The sequence below is a fragment of the Chrysemys picta genome, chromosome 1 (genome assembly GCF_011386835.1).
Source record: "Chrysemys picta bellii isolate R12L10 chromosome 1, ASM1138683v2, whole genome shotgun sequence".
Taxonomy (NCBI): domain Eukaryota; kingdom Metazoa; phylum Chordata; order Testudines; family Emydidae; genus Chrysemys; species Chrysemys picta.
The window spans coordinates 140,410,289-140,428,386 of record NC_088791.1 but is presented as its reverse complement, the minus strand read 5'-3'; the positions used below and the strand labels follow the sequence as shown (position 1 = coordinate 140,428,386).

The 18,098-nt window shown below is 42.9% G+C and overlaps 1 protein-coding gene across 1 annotated transcript; it reads left to right on the top strand.

Annotated features, from left to right (window-relative positions):
• Positions 1–2,233: 2,233 nt before the first annotated feature.
• LOC112060372 (chondroitin proteoglycan 3-like) lies at positions 2,234–9,089 on the top strand. The gene is made up of 6 exons (XM_042845532.2): positions 2,234–2,296; positions 4,557–4,643; positions 5,169–5,192; positions 5,639–5,758; positions 6,365–6,412; positions 7,163–9,089. The coding sequence occupies exons 2-6, from the start codon at positions 4,577–4,579 to the stop codon at positions 7,177–7,179; spliced, it is 276 nt and encodes a 91-aa protein (XP_042701466.1). The 5' UTR covers positions 2,234–2,296; positions 4,557–4,576; the 3' UTR covers positions 7,180–9,089.
• Positions 9,090–18,098: the final 9,009 nt, after the last annotated feature.

The following is an 18,098-nucleotide window of genomic DNA, read 5'->3' as shown; positions in this document are numbered from 1 at the left end:
TTCGAATTTATTGCTTATTTCCATAATGCCAGCAATTATCAAATGATCGGCTTTGTACATAGATATGGGCCTAAGATGCAAAATTAAAACCTGGAGTTAGAGCTTGTCTACACAGAGAACTGGATTGACATAGTGCGGAAAGGCACCTCCTCCCTCTCACATGGCTTAGTGCTTCCCCTTCTGGCAGTGGTGGGGTTTGGGGTAAATCAGCCTCACTCTGGACAGTGTTTGTCTTCCCACTCTGTGTTTATTGAGCACTATTTTCAAGGTAGGCCTCCGGTAGGGTGACCAGGTGTCCCGATTTTATAGGGACAGTCCCGATTTTGGGGTCTTTTTCTTATATAGGCTCCTATTACCCCCCACTCCCGTCCCGGTTTTTCACATTTGCTGTCTGGTCACCCTAGCCTCCGGGCAGGCTCAAGGAGTGCTCCTTCACTAAACGAAAGAAAGAAATTCACTAACACAAAATAAAAGGGGGATACTTTTTCATGCCCCCTGTCTGTTGGGTGTTGCCCTGTTATTGGCCCTGCAGTGCCAGTCCTTCCCCTAAACAGGCAGTCAGTTTGGTTGTTTCCCCTGTAGGGAGGAGATCAGCCTCTCACCCAGCCGGGAGAAGCCTCTCTCTCTCTCTGCTGCCACTAGCTCTGCAGCAGCTTCTCTCTCCTCCTCCTCCTCCCTCACCAGAGGAGGGATTTTTAAATGTCTCAGGCAGCCCCTAACTGGACTCACATGTCCCTAGTTGACCCTTCTCAATTTATACAGAAAAGGGCCTTTATCATTCCAAGGCTATACCACCTTCCACCACTCTCTTACAGCTATCCAGCCTGATTTTGTCACAATAATTCCTGATTCCGCAATAGCTATTCCAGTTGCCACAATTATAGATGAAAGCCAGCTGCCAACTTCTGATCTGGTTCTGAATTTCTAACCCCTCTCCAAACTTTGGAAAGGGTTAGGTGGCTCTGATGGGAGGGGTTAGGATGGGGTGGGGACTTATTCAAATTCATCTCATTGTTTAGGCTACCCGTAGTTCAACCTGAATTGTTCCTTACTGTTTGTCCAGGTAAGTCTCTCATCCTGGCCCTTCTAACTTACTGCAATGCTTTACTTTGTGTTAATCATCCAACCTCTGCAGCTTCAGTGAAATCACTGTCCTCAGCCTGAACTGAGCTCCATCAGGGTCAGTCTCTTATGTATTTAATTTTACTTATTATTATGTTAGTGTTTGTTCTTAAATTACACTCCTAATTAAATTACAAGAAAGCTTGTCTCTCTTACCAACAGAAGTTGGTCCAATAAAAGATGTCCTATGTTCTACCAGTTCTGAACTGTGGGGCTTCCACCTCCTCTGTGTAGGCTAAAATTTATGGGCCCTAGTCCTAGAGTGCAAGTTCGGCATGAGAAGCACATGCAGGATTGGGCCCCTGTATTTGGGCATTTATCTCTATTTGCATTTATGTTGTTGTTTTCAATGCACTGTATTGATTTCTGATGAACCTATTGTAAACAATAATAATTTTATTAAAAAACAGCTCAAGCTTGTCATGTTGGCAGCTGCCCTTAAGGGAAATAGTAGTGAAACTGGAAAAAAATAGTACCGACAAGGCAAAGATATTAATTTTTTGTACTGAGCATAGCATGCTCACTACTTCATTTTGCACACTGCAGATACATGCACTGGGCCAAAATCGTCCCTGGTATAACCTCACACAGCAACAGAGGAGAGAAACATTTTTTTTTTAAATTAGGGAAATGTAGTTGTACAAGCATAAGAATTGGCAGGAGGCCTCGCAGACAGCTGAAGAACCTGAAATGACTAATGACAATATATATAATAAATTGACTAGATTTCAATTTGAGGCTGTCTCTTTAGTAATACCTGTCTTTAACCTACGGATCTCAAATAACCTTACACTAACAAATTAAATCTCCAGTCTAAATTAATTAGTCCCTTCATTAGAAGCAAGAGAAGGCCATGAATCTATCGATTCTAAAACTATATGGGGTTTTATGTCATTTGTCCAATAAAACAGCAGAAACCAGAAGTAACAATCAGTAGAACTATGTACTGGGAAATCTCATTGCTAGCTCCTGCAATACCAGCCACATAAACTCACCAGTTCAGAAATGGGCAGCTCCAGAGTAAATTGCATATATGCAAATATGGAGATAAGAAACAATTTTCAAACCAATTAGAAATCATCGCTGACTATAAGCCAGACAGCCATGTAAGCAGATAACCAGGTGTCAGGTTGCTGCAGAAGGATCTTCAGTGGAGAGGTCAATCTTCCGAAAGGTAACTATGAACAGTGGTGCAGAGAGGTGTGTGTGTGTGTAGCTCACTAAAACTGAAGGGGGGATAATCTTTTGACTAAAATAAGGAATTGTGAATTAAAAAGATTTAAGGTATCATCTTGGTTGGTTACTGCGAAACTGGCATACAGAGCTCCCATATCCTGTCTGCTGGCATGTGGCTTTGGCACACAGCCCATTACAATGTTTTAGACATCTTCAGCTGAGAAGTTTAATCTCTCCCTCATTCTCAGCAGAGGGAGGATATTACTGCATGTGTGGGACTGTTAGCTGAATTTGTGGCTTTCAGTTGTCAGTGTTTGGTTTCTACTTAGTGTTTCTTAGGTTCTGTCCAGAAATATCTGGGTGTTGATGGTTGCTGGCAGACAAAAATCAATGGATGACAGATGGGCAGGTGTTTAGCGGGTTCTTTCGGTTCCGTGCTCAGCTCTGGTTTCATTTTGGATGTTGTGGACAGATCAGCTGATCAAGTCTTTAATTCATCAGTCTGGTGATTCTCAGGTACAGCTTGCTTCGCGGACCATAGCTTCTAAGGCTCCACATCAGGATAATGGAATCTCTGGCCCTTCAGCAGTTGGCAAACAAAATCTCTCTCTCTCACACCCATACATGCATGCCCACACACATACACACAAACATATAAAGCCTCTGACTCAGGATATTTTCCTCTCTGATGAGATATATGGCAATCCCTTTTTCTGAAGTGTTAAAGCTAGGCTGTCCAGGCTTTCTTAATTATAAAACTTTAGAGAAGACTTGGAAGTCACCTTTCTGAAGAAGACTGAATAATAAGGGTTGAAATGCCAAGGAGGGGAGGAACTGTGTAAGTGATCAATGAGGGTATAAATAGAAGAAAATAGGAAAAAACTTAGCGAAGAAAAAATAGGTTGCCTATTTGAGAAACATTTGAGAAGGGGAAATGGCCATATGGTTAAATCACAGACCTTGGGATCTGGAAACTTGGGCTCTGTTCTTGGCTTTGCCATAGGCTTCCTAGTTGAATATGGCAAGTCACTTCACCTCTGTTGTTTGTCTCAGTTTTCCCATCTGTAAAATGCAAATAATAATGCTCACCTGGGTGTTAAGATTAATTCATGAATTTGTAAAATCTCTAAAAAAACATTGTATATTAGAAATCAAAATAAATAGTTATTAAAATTAAATAGGCTGGTCAAAGCTGGTGTTATAGCATTCTAGGAACTTCTCTCTCTTTTGCTTCTCACCCGTCTCCTTTTGTCTGGATTCCTCTGACTGCTTAGATTGTCCTGGCTTTTTCCTTGGTCTCAGTTCAGTGGCTCTGATTCCTGATGGTTCTGTCTCAGGGTTTCTCTCTGCCCTTTTACCTACTCTCTTAGCCTTTCCTGATAAGTGCTGCCTCCCTTGACATATTATCCACATAGTATTAGCTCTGTGAGGGTTGAACAAGATAATTAAAAGAATGCAAGCAGGATGGAGTGACCTTGTTCAGCAGGCACAGCCTAAAACAGACATTTTAGTGACTTGAGTAAAATGTTAGACAAGTATCTGAAATCTCTTAATATGGAAAATTTTAGACCCTTTCTTTTGGGAATTGGGTGCATTGTTCCTACAGGCTGCTTTACAGACAGGTTATCAGGGGACGGGGTAAAGTTGTCTAATATAGGGCAGGGTTAATTCTGCAGAGATGGGAGTTTGTGACATTTCACAACTTGCCCTGTGAGAATGAATTCTGTCCATTAGCAGAAAAATCAATATTCATGATCCCTAGCAATCTTCAACATTTCCTGGGAAGGCAATTCCTGGGATAAACTGTAACAAAGTCTGCTTATTGGGAAAGAAACAGAACAGTGTTCCTGATAATATGCCTGGAACCAGATCACAGGAGTTAGATGTGGGAAATGCCTATTACTCCTGTCTTGATTGCAGGGGACTGGACTAGATGACCTATTGAGGTCCCTTCCAATCCTACACTTCTATGATTCTATGATATTTGCATGTCTGGACATCTTCCCTACTTCATTCCTTTTGACCTTATAACTCATTATTTTCAAGGCCTTTCTTTACAACACATATATATTTCCTTAACTAAACTTAAGCTAACTCTAATTCTTAATTTTTATTATCCTACATGTGTGTAACCTGAACCTCTTGTTCTCAGATAGATTGTGGAGAGGGCAGGACTGGGGATTTACTTTACATATACCCCTAGCTCCTTTCAGCTGGACACTGAAACCTTCATTTTTCTTCTTCACCTGACACTCAAGCTTCATACAAGATATCAACTATGCCGAAGATCTTGATCCTCCCAGCGCTGCTTGTTTTGCTTATGCCTCTTCTCATACAAGCACAAGGTAACCTGAACACATTATGAACGTCCCTGGAGTCACACAGGGATGGATTTGAGCCATTCTCTTTCTTTCTCCATCTTAAGGCTCTCACAATCCTCTCTTCTGTGCTTCTTATCCAGTAAATCCAGTTATTTCAATATTGTTATTATCTGTTACCCCTTTGACAATGTGCTCATTGCTGTATAAGAATCAGATAAAAAGGCACAGATAGTCCCTGTTCCCCTAAATATGGGCTGTTTCCAGATCAAGATTTTGGTGTATGACAATTTTTGTTTTGATTTCTTATGGAATGAGCTGCTGGTTTAAATTACTGGCATTTAAACCTCGTCTTTGGCAAGTCTCCAAACATGTCTAGGACTGTTCTGTTTCCTGCACATTCTGGTTAACCTCAGTAACCTTCTCCTTGTGTTTGACCTGTACACACACTCAGATCCATGTGATCAGGACAGGAAATGAGCCCTGAATATGTGGGAACATTTCTGAGCCTGACAAGTTCTTTTCTGATAAATTTCTCATTTTTTTTTACAGAGGAGCTAAGTGGGGACAAATCTGGTGAGTGTATCCATCCTTTACTATATTCTGGTCCATTTGAATTACCTCCTAAGCAATCAGCCTAATTATAATAAAGCACTGCAGGCCCTGTAGCAGCTGGGGTGCAGGTTCGGGACGATCCCCATTTATCACACAGGAGCTTGGACCTTGCTGGATGTCACTAATACTTACTCTCATGGCTCCCTAATATTCTTGACTTTCAGTTTCCCAAAGGATTTCTCCACATCCTAGTGAGAAAAACTATCACCCCCTCTGAATCCCAAGGATGGTCTGGGATTGGAAGGGAAGCAAAAAATGGAAGCAAATGAGAGCATCATACACTGTGTACATTTCATTCCCTGATCCCATGGGACTAGAGCCCAAAGCATAAGGATAACATTACTGAGGGAGACTTGTTACCTAACTGTGATACATATTTATATATTATTCTCTTTTGTTTCTCCAAGAGGAATCTGGTGCCTTTGAATCTGGGCAAGCAAGTGGGGAGCTTAGCGGAGAAGCAAGTGGTGAATCTAGTGGACAAGTCAGTGGAGAGCTAGGCTGGGAGCCCAGTGGGCAATCTATGGGTAAGTTAATTCTGTTTCTTTCTGTTACTTTGTTACTGCTTTTACATTTCTCTACTTATCTGCCAAGAGAGACTGACAAGGTGAAAGAAGCCCCTAGTCCGCTCCTTGCACCGGAATCCTCCACAATGCACTGAATTTTAGCATCCTATTCACCCACAACCTAAGCAGCTCCCTGATTTGGCCCTCAGGAAAGGACAGGCTGGGTCAAGTGCCATATAAATGCTCTCCTCAGCTGTATATGATCTATCCTTATATCCATGGATTAAAGGGACTCCCCACTGTAATGAGTGTCATCTGGGCCAACACCAGGTATTGAACCAGGGGCCTCCACAGCTAAACACGAGTCATTACAGATTGATCTAAAAAGACAGGCTCTCTAGCTCAGAGCGCAAGCAGACTCACATTCTCTGTGGGTCGGGCTGAGAAAGAGACATATAACACTCACTGACCAGAGGGTTACACCACTGCAGGTTTAGTTCTTACTAAAATAATAATGCTAATGCCTAGCTCTGATGTAACACTTTTCATCAGTAGATCTCAAAGCACTTAATTATTCTAACCATGCAGAGTTTCCAGGATTAAGCCTCTGATTTTTGTTCATTGTAGGTCAATCCAGCCTCCCCGAGGAAAGCAGTGGAAGTGGATCTGAGCCCTGTAAGTGGATTCTGCTCTGTCTATTCTGTTGTCATTCCTCTTCTCCTCCAAAAAGATCACAGTCCTGCCATTTCTGCATGCACCATTTGACTCCTCTCTTCTGTCTTAATCAGAGGTGGCCTTGAAGGCTAAAGAATCCAGGATGAATTGTCACTGAGGTGTTCCCATCTCCTCCTGGCTTATGAAGCCAGGGATTTAATTGCTGGAGGTGAGAACAACCAATGGTGTTTTGCCAAACCTTGTCACTCTGAGATGTGTTTTGCAAAACCCAGGTCTGTTTGGATTAAGGTTTTATTATATCTGAACCATTGACATTCAGGATGGGATCTGGATAAATGGTTCCAGTTTTGGTCTCTTCGTATTAATCATTCATAAGGCAATGCAGGCTACCACATCCCAGATGCTCTCCTTCTCTGAGGTCAATAGTTATGTGTCTGCTCAGCCTGGGATATCTTGACACCAAGACACATGGTCTAGATCACTGACTGCATCGGCTCTGTACCTTTTTCCATCCTGCAGGTTGTTGTGGATTGGTAGCCCATTTTTATAAGGCCCTTGTAGCATCTGGGTGGTCCCCATAACATCCATAACTTATAAAATCCCAATAAGAAAGATGTTAAGTGTTGGGGTTCCATTTTGTAGGTCTCTATCCAATCTGTCTCTGTTTCGGATGGTGAAGGCATGCTGGCTCCAGACCAAAGAATTCAATTCAATTTTTACCCATGCATCATACCCTTTCTCTCCTTTTAGCATATGAAATAGATTGAGATGGATGAAACGTCCCACCCACTCCCTTTACATCATCAGCTGCATTGAAGGAAAATTCAAGCCTCAAAATGAGAAGCACAACATCACCCTTGAGAAATGAGTGTGTAGAGCATTAGCAAGAGTGCTGTTGAGTTTGTTAAATTTCTAACATTTGTGATTATTCTCTTAATAAAGTATTTAGGGTGCATTATATTCTGAAAAGTGACTGTAAAAATGGTTACTTTTCATTCAGTAGCTCTGCTGTGTGCATGTATCAAACTCAGAGTGACTGACTTTAGTGACTAAAATATGTTTTTTGTGTGTTCATCCTGAAGAGCCATCACAGTTCAGAGAGAAGAAGCTGGAGTCTATGCCTTCTTCTGCATCATCCACAGAATTATTTACTGAAGTCTGGTTACACCTGTGCAAAGCCATTGATGGGAATGGGACTGCACAAGTGTTACTGAGGGCAGAATTTGGCCTGGAGTGCTTTTACTATTGGTGTTGATGTATGGGAAAAAAAGAACCCTGCTTGATTCTTGGAGCTCAGGCTGAGTTTACAGAGTCAGCAGCTAGAAAAAACAACATTTTTATTTTTATTAATTTGATCTGGAGTCCCAGAAAGATTATATGCATGGAGCCCCACAATGCCATTTATACAGTCACTTTTCAAAATATGACTATCATCCAAGCTGTGATGAATTGGAGGGATCTATTGAGAGGTGATGTGCAATAATTAAACTGTGACCTCTGAGAATTCTCCAAGCAGGTGAACATTCTGCCATTCTCTCAACTAAGATCTATCCCTTGCTAATATAACGATCACTGTACATAAAAAATGATGACATTAAAATGCTGATAGTGTGGCTCTCTATTGCAGCAGCAGATCACATCCTCTCCTTGCCTACATGATGTTTTTTTTAATTCTTTCACTTCATGATCTTACACACTAGCAACAGTACTGCATATTACAATCTAACAATAAATAAAGCCCATAGTTGGGACATAAGTGATGTACATGTGATGCTAGTCAACCCTATTAATGATTGGCGAACAATTTTTTTGATCTACTTGCCTTGAGAGTCCATTCCACAGCCTAATACATCTCACCATCAGGAAGCTTTTCCAGATGGCCAACCTAAAATTGCTTTTTATCCTTCTTTCATAAGACAGTCTCTCCAGCCCATTAACTTCTAGTGCTGGGAACTTGTCCTGCCTTCTTTCCACATCCTGAGCTCCCAAAACCCTCTACAACTGCAGGGTCACACAGTTCTCTCCCCCTTTCTCTCCCAGTCTCAGTTTCTTGCTTCCCACCAGTATCCAGTCTCAGAATGTCCGTCTGTCCCCCGGCCACGCCACAGGCACCTTGTCCCAATCTACTCTCCTCCTCTCATCTCGATCTGATTCTTGTCTCTTCAACTATTCAATTCAGGTGGTTTCCTTTCTGCACTGCCTGGGCCTACAGGGGAAGACAGTCTCCCTGGGACAGAGTGCCAGGAGTGAACAGATGAGCCTGTACTCTGACTGTGATGCTGGCCAAGCCCCAGGTCTTATTGGATGGGAGGAGGGATAGCTCAGTGGTTTGAGCATTAGCCTGCTAAACCCAGGGTTGTGAGCTCAATCCTTGAGGGGGCCACCTTGGGATCTGGGGCAAAATCAGTACTTGGTCCTGCTAGTGAAGGCAGGGGGCTGGACTTGATGACCTTTCAAGGTCCCTTCCAGTTCTAGGAGATAGGATATCCCACCCACTGCCCTACTTCTGGTCTGGGCTTCCTGCAGGGCTGAAGTCATCTGTCTGTCCCCTCTAACACATGGCCCCAGCCCTGTCCTGCTTATAGGCTTGATCCATCAGCACTGGAGACCATGGAAATTATGTCATTGACTTCAATGAGAACTAGACCAGGCCTTAGCTTTAGGCTCATATGTAATACACGTTATACCAATATCACCATTGGAGTTGATCCAAAGTCAGCACTAAAGATGTTTGTGGAACTTTGAGTCCACATTTCCTGCCTTTCAAATGGTTTTTATTTATATACTTCAATGAAAACTGGTCACTAGGTGGAATTTAATGGCCTGTGTTATACAGGAAGTCAGACTTGATCATCTAAGGACCCCTTCTGGCCTTAAATTCTATGAATCTACAGATTCTATGAATCTATGAATCTATGAATCTATTTTTAAAAATTAAACACGGTCCTGAAACTTTTTAATGTCCTTTTTTATTGAACTCCTACCCATAGGTCTTACACCAATCAGCCTAATAAAACACATCTCCATGATATATTCAACTGGGGAATTAGTTCTGGATTCCCAATTCTTATTTTATCATAGCAATGGACAAGCTGCTTCACAGCCTGGATCCTGTTCCCATTGGTAAACGATTATTGGCTTTAATGGTACAGGATCAGGCCCAGTGTTTGTCAAGTGGAGCTTAAATGGTAAATCATAATTTCAAATAACAAAGCACAGACACTAAGACATTAAATGATACCATAAGAAATCATGGCCTAATTCCCAGCACTCAGATTGTACATTCTGAAACATTCACACAGCTGAAGAAGAATTCTCCATTAATCTTTCAATAATACCTGGCATTCAAGTTCTTTACCTTTTTCAAAATACTAAATTCAAATTAGTCCAATTTCAGTTTAAATTGTCTATTTCTTTTTCTCTTCTTCTACGAGGTTTGGTAATGGCAACTTTCCAATAATACTCTACTGTCTGCAGAGAGAGGCAGCAATTCTGTCTCTGTCTCTGTCTCTGTCTCTCTCTCTCTCTCTCACACACACACACACACACACACACACACACGGCTCTCTCAGGAAGGCTTTACTTTTGTTCTTTCATTTTTCATTTTCAAGCCATGGTCATGGACAGTAGCTGTTTGTATCTGTGGGGAAAATGCATTAATTTTAATGCAATCTTAACAAAATTGCATATCTATGAATATTAAAAACTCGGTGTCCCTTATAAATGTACTGCACGATTGTTAGGGAACAAGAGTCAACCTCTGTCACTGCTCTGGTGAGCCTTTGCTGTAGGTCAGACAAACCCTGAATAACTGGTAGATTTCAGCTCCAAACTCAGAAGCTCACAGTATTAGAAGGGACTGCAGGGGTCATCTAATCTAACCCCCAGATATCTAGCTCCACAATCTCTCCTTTGAACTTTCTCTCCTTTGCCACCATTTCACTCTTCAGCAAATCCATTTGCCATAGTAAATAATATTGGAAAAATGTCCAAAGGATAACACAAGGAAAAGCCTTGTGCTGGGCACAACATGTGCACCGGGACTCAAGCATTGAAGCTATTTGCTGTCAGTAAGATTCCTTTCTAAACTCCTTTCACCATTGCCTTGCCTGTTTTAATTCGTGGTTATTGGGGGATAAGACATTCAAACAGCAACACAGGAGGTGAACAAGTTTTGTGAAGCTGCATGAAATGTGATGCAGGTAAGGCCCACAGAGTGGCACCAGCAGCTAACAAAAGTTCATTTTAGTTCTTTCATTCTTAGAGATGGCACTTCTTTCTACCCCAGAAACATGACCAACCTTATGATTTGCAGGGCAAGAACTTGTAATTGGGGGAGAAATGGGGCAATGGGGTGCTTTTCTCTCCAGACCTGCAGACAGACAGGGGATAAGAACAGGATGGGGTGAGGAATCCATCCATAAGTTACAATTACCAAGTCTATATAAATAGAAGTAATAGTTTGTGGGGCTAAGAGAAGCAACCTCAATCTGCCTGATCTTTCTGGGTTTGTGGAGAAGGAAGTACATCACAAGGCTCGTGGATTCTGTTATTTACCCTCCTTTTATTTCAGCCTTTATAGCATTCCTGCTCGCTTTAAGAAAGAGGATGTAGCTCATGAAAAATGGGACTTACCCAATGAGACAATGTGACACAGTGAGAGAAGCACACAATACCAGGCAGTCAGCAAATGGGAGAGGGCAACTGGAGTGTAACACCGCCAGTCAGCAGGGGGACATGGCAACATGGGATAATATGGAGCCATTAGCAGGGAGACAGAGCAATACAAAGAGGGTGACCCCAGGGCACCAGCAAGGGCAATAGGAGGATTGAAGCGAGGCATTCAGCAGGCAGAGAGGGCAGCTGGAGTGTAAGTTCAGGAGAGTGATTAGGACATAACTACACAGCAAAAGCTGTGCATGAGATAGCCTACCTGAGCCTGCCTGAATCCAGCTAGTGCAGGTACGAAGAGCTGTGAAGACAGTGCAGTGCAGGCTTCAGCACAGGTAGTATAAGCATGCTATACCCTGGGTACATACTCATACTAGCCCACTCTGAAGCCTTCACTGCACTGTCTTCACTGCTATTTGTACCTGCACTAGCTGGATTCAAGCTATCTCAGGTAGCCCAGCCATAGCCATGCTGGGCAGACATACATCAGTTTAGTGAGAATCTACCCTGTAGTGCTGGCACAATTCTCCATTCCCATCCCTTTTCACTGCAAGAGGAACAAAATTTCCTCTCCTTTCTCCCAGTGTCTTCTCCCTGGGGCCATTAACAGCTATGTAACAGAACCAGTCAAGCAGGATGAGGTCAGCTTGTCAGTTTCTCATTACAGCTGGAAATTCTGGTTTGCTCACTTTTTAATTCATGGCTCCAAGGTCCCACACTGACTGAAACAAATGCCCCTCACCAATGGCACAGGGTTACAATGCCATTCAATTTTTTTTTTGGTGGGGGGGGATCAGAATGGGGTCTCTGCTGGGGGCAAGGACTATAATTTGCCCCACCCCTCAAGAAATATCTGAATTGGCACCACTGCCCCTCATCCCCATAACTTCTCATCACCAGGCCTAGTGTTTAAGATCTGGGCTGCATGAGTAAGAGAACTTTGGGCCAAATTCTGTACTCATTTACACTAAGGTAAATCTAGAATAACTTCACACCGGTGCTTATGTCGGTGTAACTTATGTCGCTCAAGGGGGTGGAATAATCATACCCTGGAGTGACATAAGTTATATCAACATACGTGGTAGTGTAGACATAGCCGCAGCCTACCGCAACAAGAGGACTTTTTCCCATCACTGGCTATGTCAACACCTCCACTTATGTCGGCAAAACTTATGTCGCTCAGGGGTGTGAATATTCCACCCCCCCTGAGCAACATAAGTTATACCACACGTGCTGTAGTGGTGCATCCGTATCGGTATAGCAGTGCCACTGCAGCGCTGTATGTGTAGACATGGTCACTGTAGAAACACCACCTCCTTGAGCGACAGTAGCTGTATCAATGGAAGCACTAGGTCCATTGACCTAGCTGCATCTATGCTAGGATTTAGGTCAGCATAACTACGGTGCTCAGGTGTGTGGATTTTTCACTCCCCTCAGGACTATATCAATGATGACCTAAATGTTTAGTAGACTGGGCCTCAGTCTCAGAAAGGATTCAGGATGCAGTTGAGACAGAACAGCCTCAGGGTAACTTTGACCATCGGTAACATCATGGATCAGGCACTGCAGTTACTCCCTAGTGTCAGGTGTGTCCCCTTATGCAAAACTTCAAAGTGCCACAATACTTCTCCCTCTGCTGAGCATCTGAGCTGTATGGGAGTTTATTTAACTATGGTTCAAGCTTCACTCATTCAGACACTACAGTCCTTGCTTCTCTTCCTCTCCTGACACCTGTCCCTACCAACCATGCCAAAGAAGGTGCTGATCCTCTCGCTCTGCTGGCTGTGCTTCTGGCTGCTCCAACAGAAGGTAGCCCAATGCCATCACACCCATTGATTAGGTGTCACCCTGCAGGTGAGTTTATTCATCTTTTCACTTGAGCATAGTGGATATAACAGTGATGTTACTTGTGGTGATGCTGATCTGACAGGCACATTTCCAGCTGCCCAGCATGAGATTTAACAGCAGTAGATTCACACAACAATTCTGAAGATCGAGGTTCCAATTCTCCCTTTGGGTGGATTTATCCCTAATGAACATTGATCCAAATCACTGAACCACCATAACCTCCAGTAGAAATGGCAATCCTCAAGGGACAGTAAGAACTGGAAATAGAAAGGGGTGGGGAAAATCAGGGCTCAGGACATTCATGCAAAGACAGGGGTCTGACATGCATAAAGTAGTCTCTAGTCCAGCCTCCAGGAATGCTCATGGGGGATGATATCGTCTACATTCTTTGTTTCTAGGTGTATACATTTACATTTAGCCATGTTAAAACACATATTGTTTGCTTCAGCCCAGCTTACCAAGTGATCTAGATCACTCCGTCTCAGTGACCTGTCCTTTTCATTATCTACCACTGCCCCAAGTTTTGTGTCATCTGCAGAATAAGGCCAATGACATACAGTTGTATTGTTCTGATTCCATCCAGTGGAGGGCAAAGGTGTATGCCTGCACACGTGAACACACACATTGAACACAAGACTCCCATTGATTACATGGGAAGCAGGATATTAGGTGGTTAGGTATAACAAATGTCTCAGCTGTGCATGTCTCCTGCATGATATCTCAGCTGTTTCCTATTGGGCCATGTCTACACACACAGCGCTGCAGAGGCGTAGCTGTACCAATACAGCTGCGCCGCTGCCTTGAGTCTGGTGAAGATGCTCTATGCTGACAGAACTGAGCTCTCCCATCGGCTTAAAATTCCACCCCCGTGAGTGAAATAAGCTACACTGACATAGCGCTATACCCACTGATGCTTATGTCAGTGTAACATAGGTCACTCAGGGGGGTAGAATATTCACACCTTTGAGTGACATAAGTTATACTGACATAAGCAGTAGTGTAGACATAGCCTTATTTATAGGTGTAACTGTAGCTTGGAAGAGGGATAGCTCAGTGGTTTGAGCATTGTCCTACTAAACCCACAGTTGTGAGTTGAATCCTTGAGGGGGCCACTTAGGGATATAGAGCAAAAATCAGTACTTGGTCCTGCTAATGAAGGCAGGGGGCTGGACTCAATGACGCTTCAGGTCCCTTCCAGTTCTATGAGATAGGTATATCTCCATATATTATTATAAGATAAATCCCAGGGGTTTAACTCTTCTGTATTGTTGTTACAGAGAATTCCAGTGATACTGATTCTGAATAAATTAGTGGAAAGAGGCAATGAAGGTTGATTTTGTTTTTTCTCCACTCCCCATTTTCCCTTCTTGTCTACAGATCCACCCTACTCCTGTGCTCCTATTCCCCCCTCCCCAGTTCAATTGTCATGTATTATACTGTCTTCTTAATTCTGCTGAGACCACTAGGATCTTCCTATCCTGGGCTACCGCGCAGTAGGGTTATTTGCAATGTTCACATTGGCACTGGGCCTGGCACATAGGCACTCCTCACCTAAACCCCCCCCCCCCCACACACACGCTCCTTTCAATTCATCTCTGTGCTGATGCTGAGCCTGGCAAGACAGCTGAAGGGGCAGCTTGCTTCCCTCATGTCCTGGGGCTGCTGGGGGGTTTGGGTTGCCTCCTGGCACTGGTTAGAGCAGGCCTAAGGCTAAAGACAGGAAGCATGGCCCAGTGGTTAGGGTGTTAGCTTGGGACTTGGAAGACCCAGGTTGCCACAAACTTGCTGTGTGACTTTGGGCAAGTCACTGAGGCCCAGACCCAACCAAAGATATTTAGGCTCCTAACGGCCAGTGAAATGGAAGTCTAAATGCCTTTGAGGGTCTGGGCCTCAGTTCCCCATCTGTAAAAAAACATAGCACTTCCCCACCTTGCAGGGGTGGTGTTGTGAGGATAAATACATTACAGATTATTAGCCAGACTGTAAAACGCCCCTCCTGTGGCCTGCCCCAGCACTCTCCCTTGCAGGGGGATGGACAGTTACTGTCTAGGACTGGAATGAGGGAGTGGCAATCCACGTGTGGGGGAGGCCCCTTATGTTGGGCTTATTTTCTGCTGATGTAAAGTGCCCACAAAGTAACCATTAATTCCCCATCTCAACTGTCTGCTCTTCAGATGGCTCCTTTTCTCTCAGGCCTCTGCAGCTGTGATGTTATGCTCCGTGAGAATGGTATCTGTTACCCTCCAGGAGTATCAATTCCTGCTGGAGCTCTTTGTTAGTTGTTTGTGGTTCATCCATCTACAGGTTTTCAGAAGGGTTGGGCAAATTGGTTTGAATAAAGAAAGATCCTCCCAGATGACTGGCTTGGCTGATAGTTTGAGTGAAATTTTTCACAGCCCAGAGTGACCGTAGCTAGGTTGTTCCAATTTTTTAGGTGTAGACCAGGCGTGGTGCAGGCTTGCTTCCTCACTATGGCACTGTTTAAACTGTTTAAGACAAAAGTGTTTGCTTAATATGTGTTAGCATCTAACATGTTTTAATTAGCACAGTTTTAATCACCACTTAGCACGTTAGCTTATTAATTACAATGTGTCAATTAAAACTTTTTCTAACACAACTAATTTTCCCAGTAGATCAAGTCTTACTTATGCTGAGGCTGGTGCCAGGGTCAGAGGAATGAACAAATGGCACTAAGGCAGCTTTGCTGCTGAAACTCCTGCTCCCCACCCCCAGCCGTCCTGCCCCTATGCTGAGCACAACTGGACTGGACCAGAAATGTACAGGTATACTCTGGGCCCATTGTAAAACCCTGTGTAAATTATGTGGAGGCAGGCTTGTTTTCAGTTGCCCCAAAGACCTGCCCTGGAATACAGAAAGGATCTTCCCTGGACACCATATACACCACAGAGCAAAACGCAATCAAATCCAACATATTTTCCTATTCCCAGCTTTGCCTCTGAACTGCTGGGTATCAGTGTTGCCAACTCTCATGGTTTTGTCATGAGTCTCATGATAATTCTTACTTTCCTTAAAGTCCCAACTCCTGGAGTCAAGTGGATATGTGATGATTTCAGCCTTCATTCTTAAAGAAAAAGTAAGTTTCTAGCCCTGTAAAGTAAGTTTCTAGTGGCTGTGAAGAAAGCGTCAAAGTGTGACTCCAGTGCACCCTACAGACTCAAAAAGCCAAAGGCAGATAAAAAGTACACCACATCTATTATTTTTACATAATCCCATGATTTTAAAGCCAATCTCATGGTTTGTAGTGAGTCTGACTCATAATTTTTGAACGTTTGGGGTTGGCAATACTGCACCATGTCTCAGTTCAGCCCATCTGCAGAACGACTATATTACAGTGACATCATAAAGGGTGTTGGGAAACTTAATAAATGTTTGTAATGTTCTTGCATCCTCTGAAGAAAGACACTAGAGAGATGCAAAGTGTTATTATCAACAATCATTTCATGGAGTAAACAACTGATTCAAAACCACGTCCTGTGTCTAAGTGTCATCTGAGCAGGGAGATGGTGGCTTCCTATCTGTATTGAAACCCTGATTTGCCACCCTTTGAGTTTATACTTAAAATGGATCTAAAGATGATTGCAACCATAGAACCCAATCCTGCAATTCTTAACCATATGAGTAACTGCATTGACTTCAATAGGGCTACTCACATTAGTAAGGGCTGGTGGATCAGACCACTAATTCACTACTTAAGAAGATTCCCCAAGAGGAAGTGAGACTGGAGTGATAATGCAATGATGAATGAATCTTTGTATTGTTCTAGGCAGAAAAAACTATTTTTCTCAGTCCACTATAACTAAGGGCAAGAAGTAAAAATCTCACCCCCTATACATGCATAGAGCACTGAAACCAAATATGATGACAAAACTTCAAGTATATGCAAGAGTGCACTGGACATAGCATCCATGTGATCAGAGAACATCCAGGATGCCATAACAAAACACACAGCTGAGTGAAAGCAAAGTGAAAATGGAAATATTTTATGAGATCCCCCCACCTCTCGCTGTGTCTCTTTCTTTGTCTCCCTCCCCTGCAGCTACTGGTTGTTACTCCTTGGTTACAGTCACCAAGATCTGGAATTGGTTACTGTCCTCTTCTGAAACTAGGTAAATCCAGGACTGCTGGGATCCACCTTTGGTCAGTTTCAAACATGGAATTGGGCTTGGACTGGACAGATCATTTCATAGAGTATCATACGTTTTGTTCTATATTGTGAACTTAAATGAAAATGGTCCTACTCGATGTTCTTCGTGTCAGTGTCTCTACATGCCTTTTTTGTAACTCTCTCAGTTTAAATAAAATAAATTCTAATAATGAAATGAGCACACCTGTAAAGTGGATCATTAGAACTATAAATCTTAAGTTAATTAAGCTTTTGTTTCTTCAAAATTATTCACTGCAGCATAGAATCTTTATAATACACATGGGCAACTTTTATTCATTACAGCCTGTTCTTCAACATTCTTACCTGACCAGATCAAAATCATTCAAGTGTTCACCACTCTCCTTGGGAGATTAGATCACAGTGTAAAAGATCCACACTATTAGGAAATGGACTTACATGTTCCCCTTCTTTCACATTCAACCCATTCATTCCTATTTATACCCCCTTTCTGGCACCCTAAATAGTTCCACACCCTCCTTCATGTTTAAACCAGTCCAATATTTTGTAAGTGGTTTGGACACAATAAGTATTGACTTATGTCCCTTTCCCTCCTAGTTTTGGTCTGACGACCCCAAACAAACAGAACTTTTTCAAAGTTTGAAGGAGGACTGTGGGACTTTTGTATCTGTGATTAACAAGTTCTGTGCTCCCACTCTGCTTCCTGCAAAACAGATACAAACTGTCCTGCAAGTGTCTACACATTGGTTACCCACCAGATATGGGATGCATGGTTTAGCCCGAGAACAGGCATACAAGAAATACAAGTTTTGTCAAAGTTAGAAACAATATTAGCAAGAATGGTAACCATAGTAAAATTCCCCACTGTAGACACAGCCTATGACTTTGCACAGGAACTTAGCAAACTACAGTGTAGCTGATGCACAGGAAGGAATAGGCTCCAGGGCTCAGATCCTCAAAAGTATATAGACTCCTAATTCCCATGGAAATCAATAGGATTGAGTCACCTAAAGACTTTTGGGG

Coding starts and splice junctions, on each gene's coding strand:
- LOC112060372 (XM_042845532.2), top strand. CDS start 4,577: ATGCCGAAGATCTTGATCCTCCCAGCGCTGCTTGTTTTGCTTATGCCT. Junction 4,644..5,168: donor TCTTCTCATACAAGCACAAG/GTAACCTGAACA, acceptor TTTTTTTTACAG/AGGAGCTAAGTGGGGACAAA. Junction 5,759..6,364: donor GCCCAGTGGGCAATCTATGG/GTAAGTTAATTC, acceptor TGTTCATTGTAG/GTCAATCCAGCCTCCCCGAG.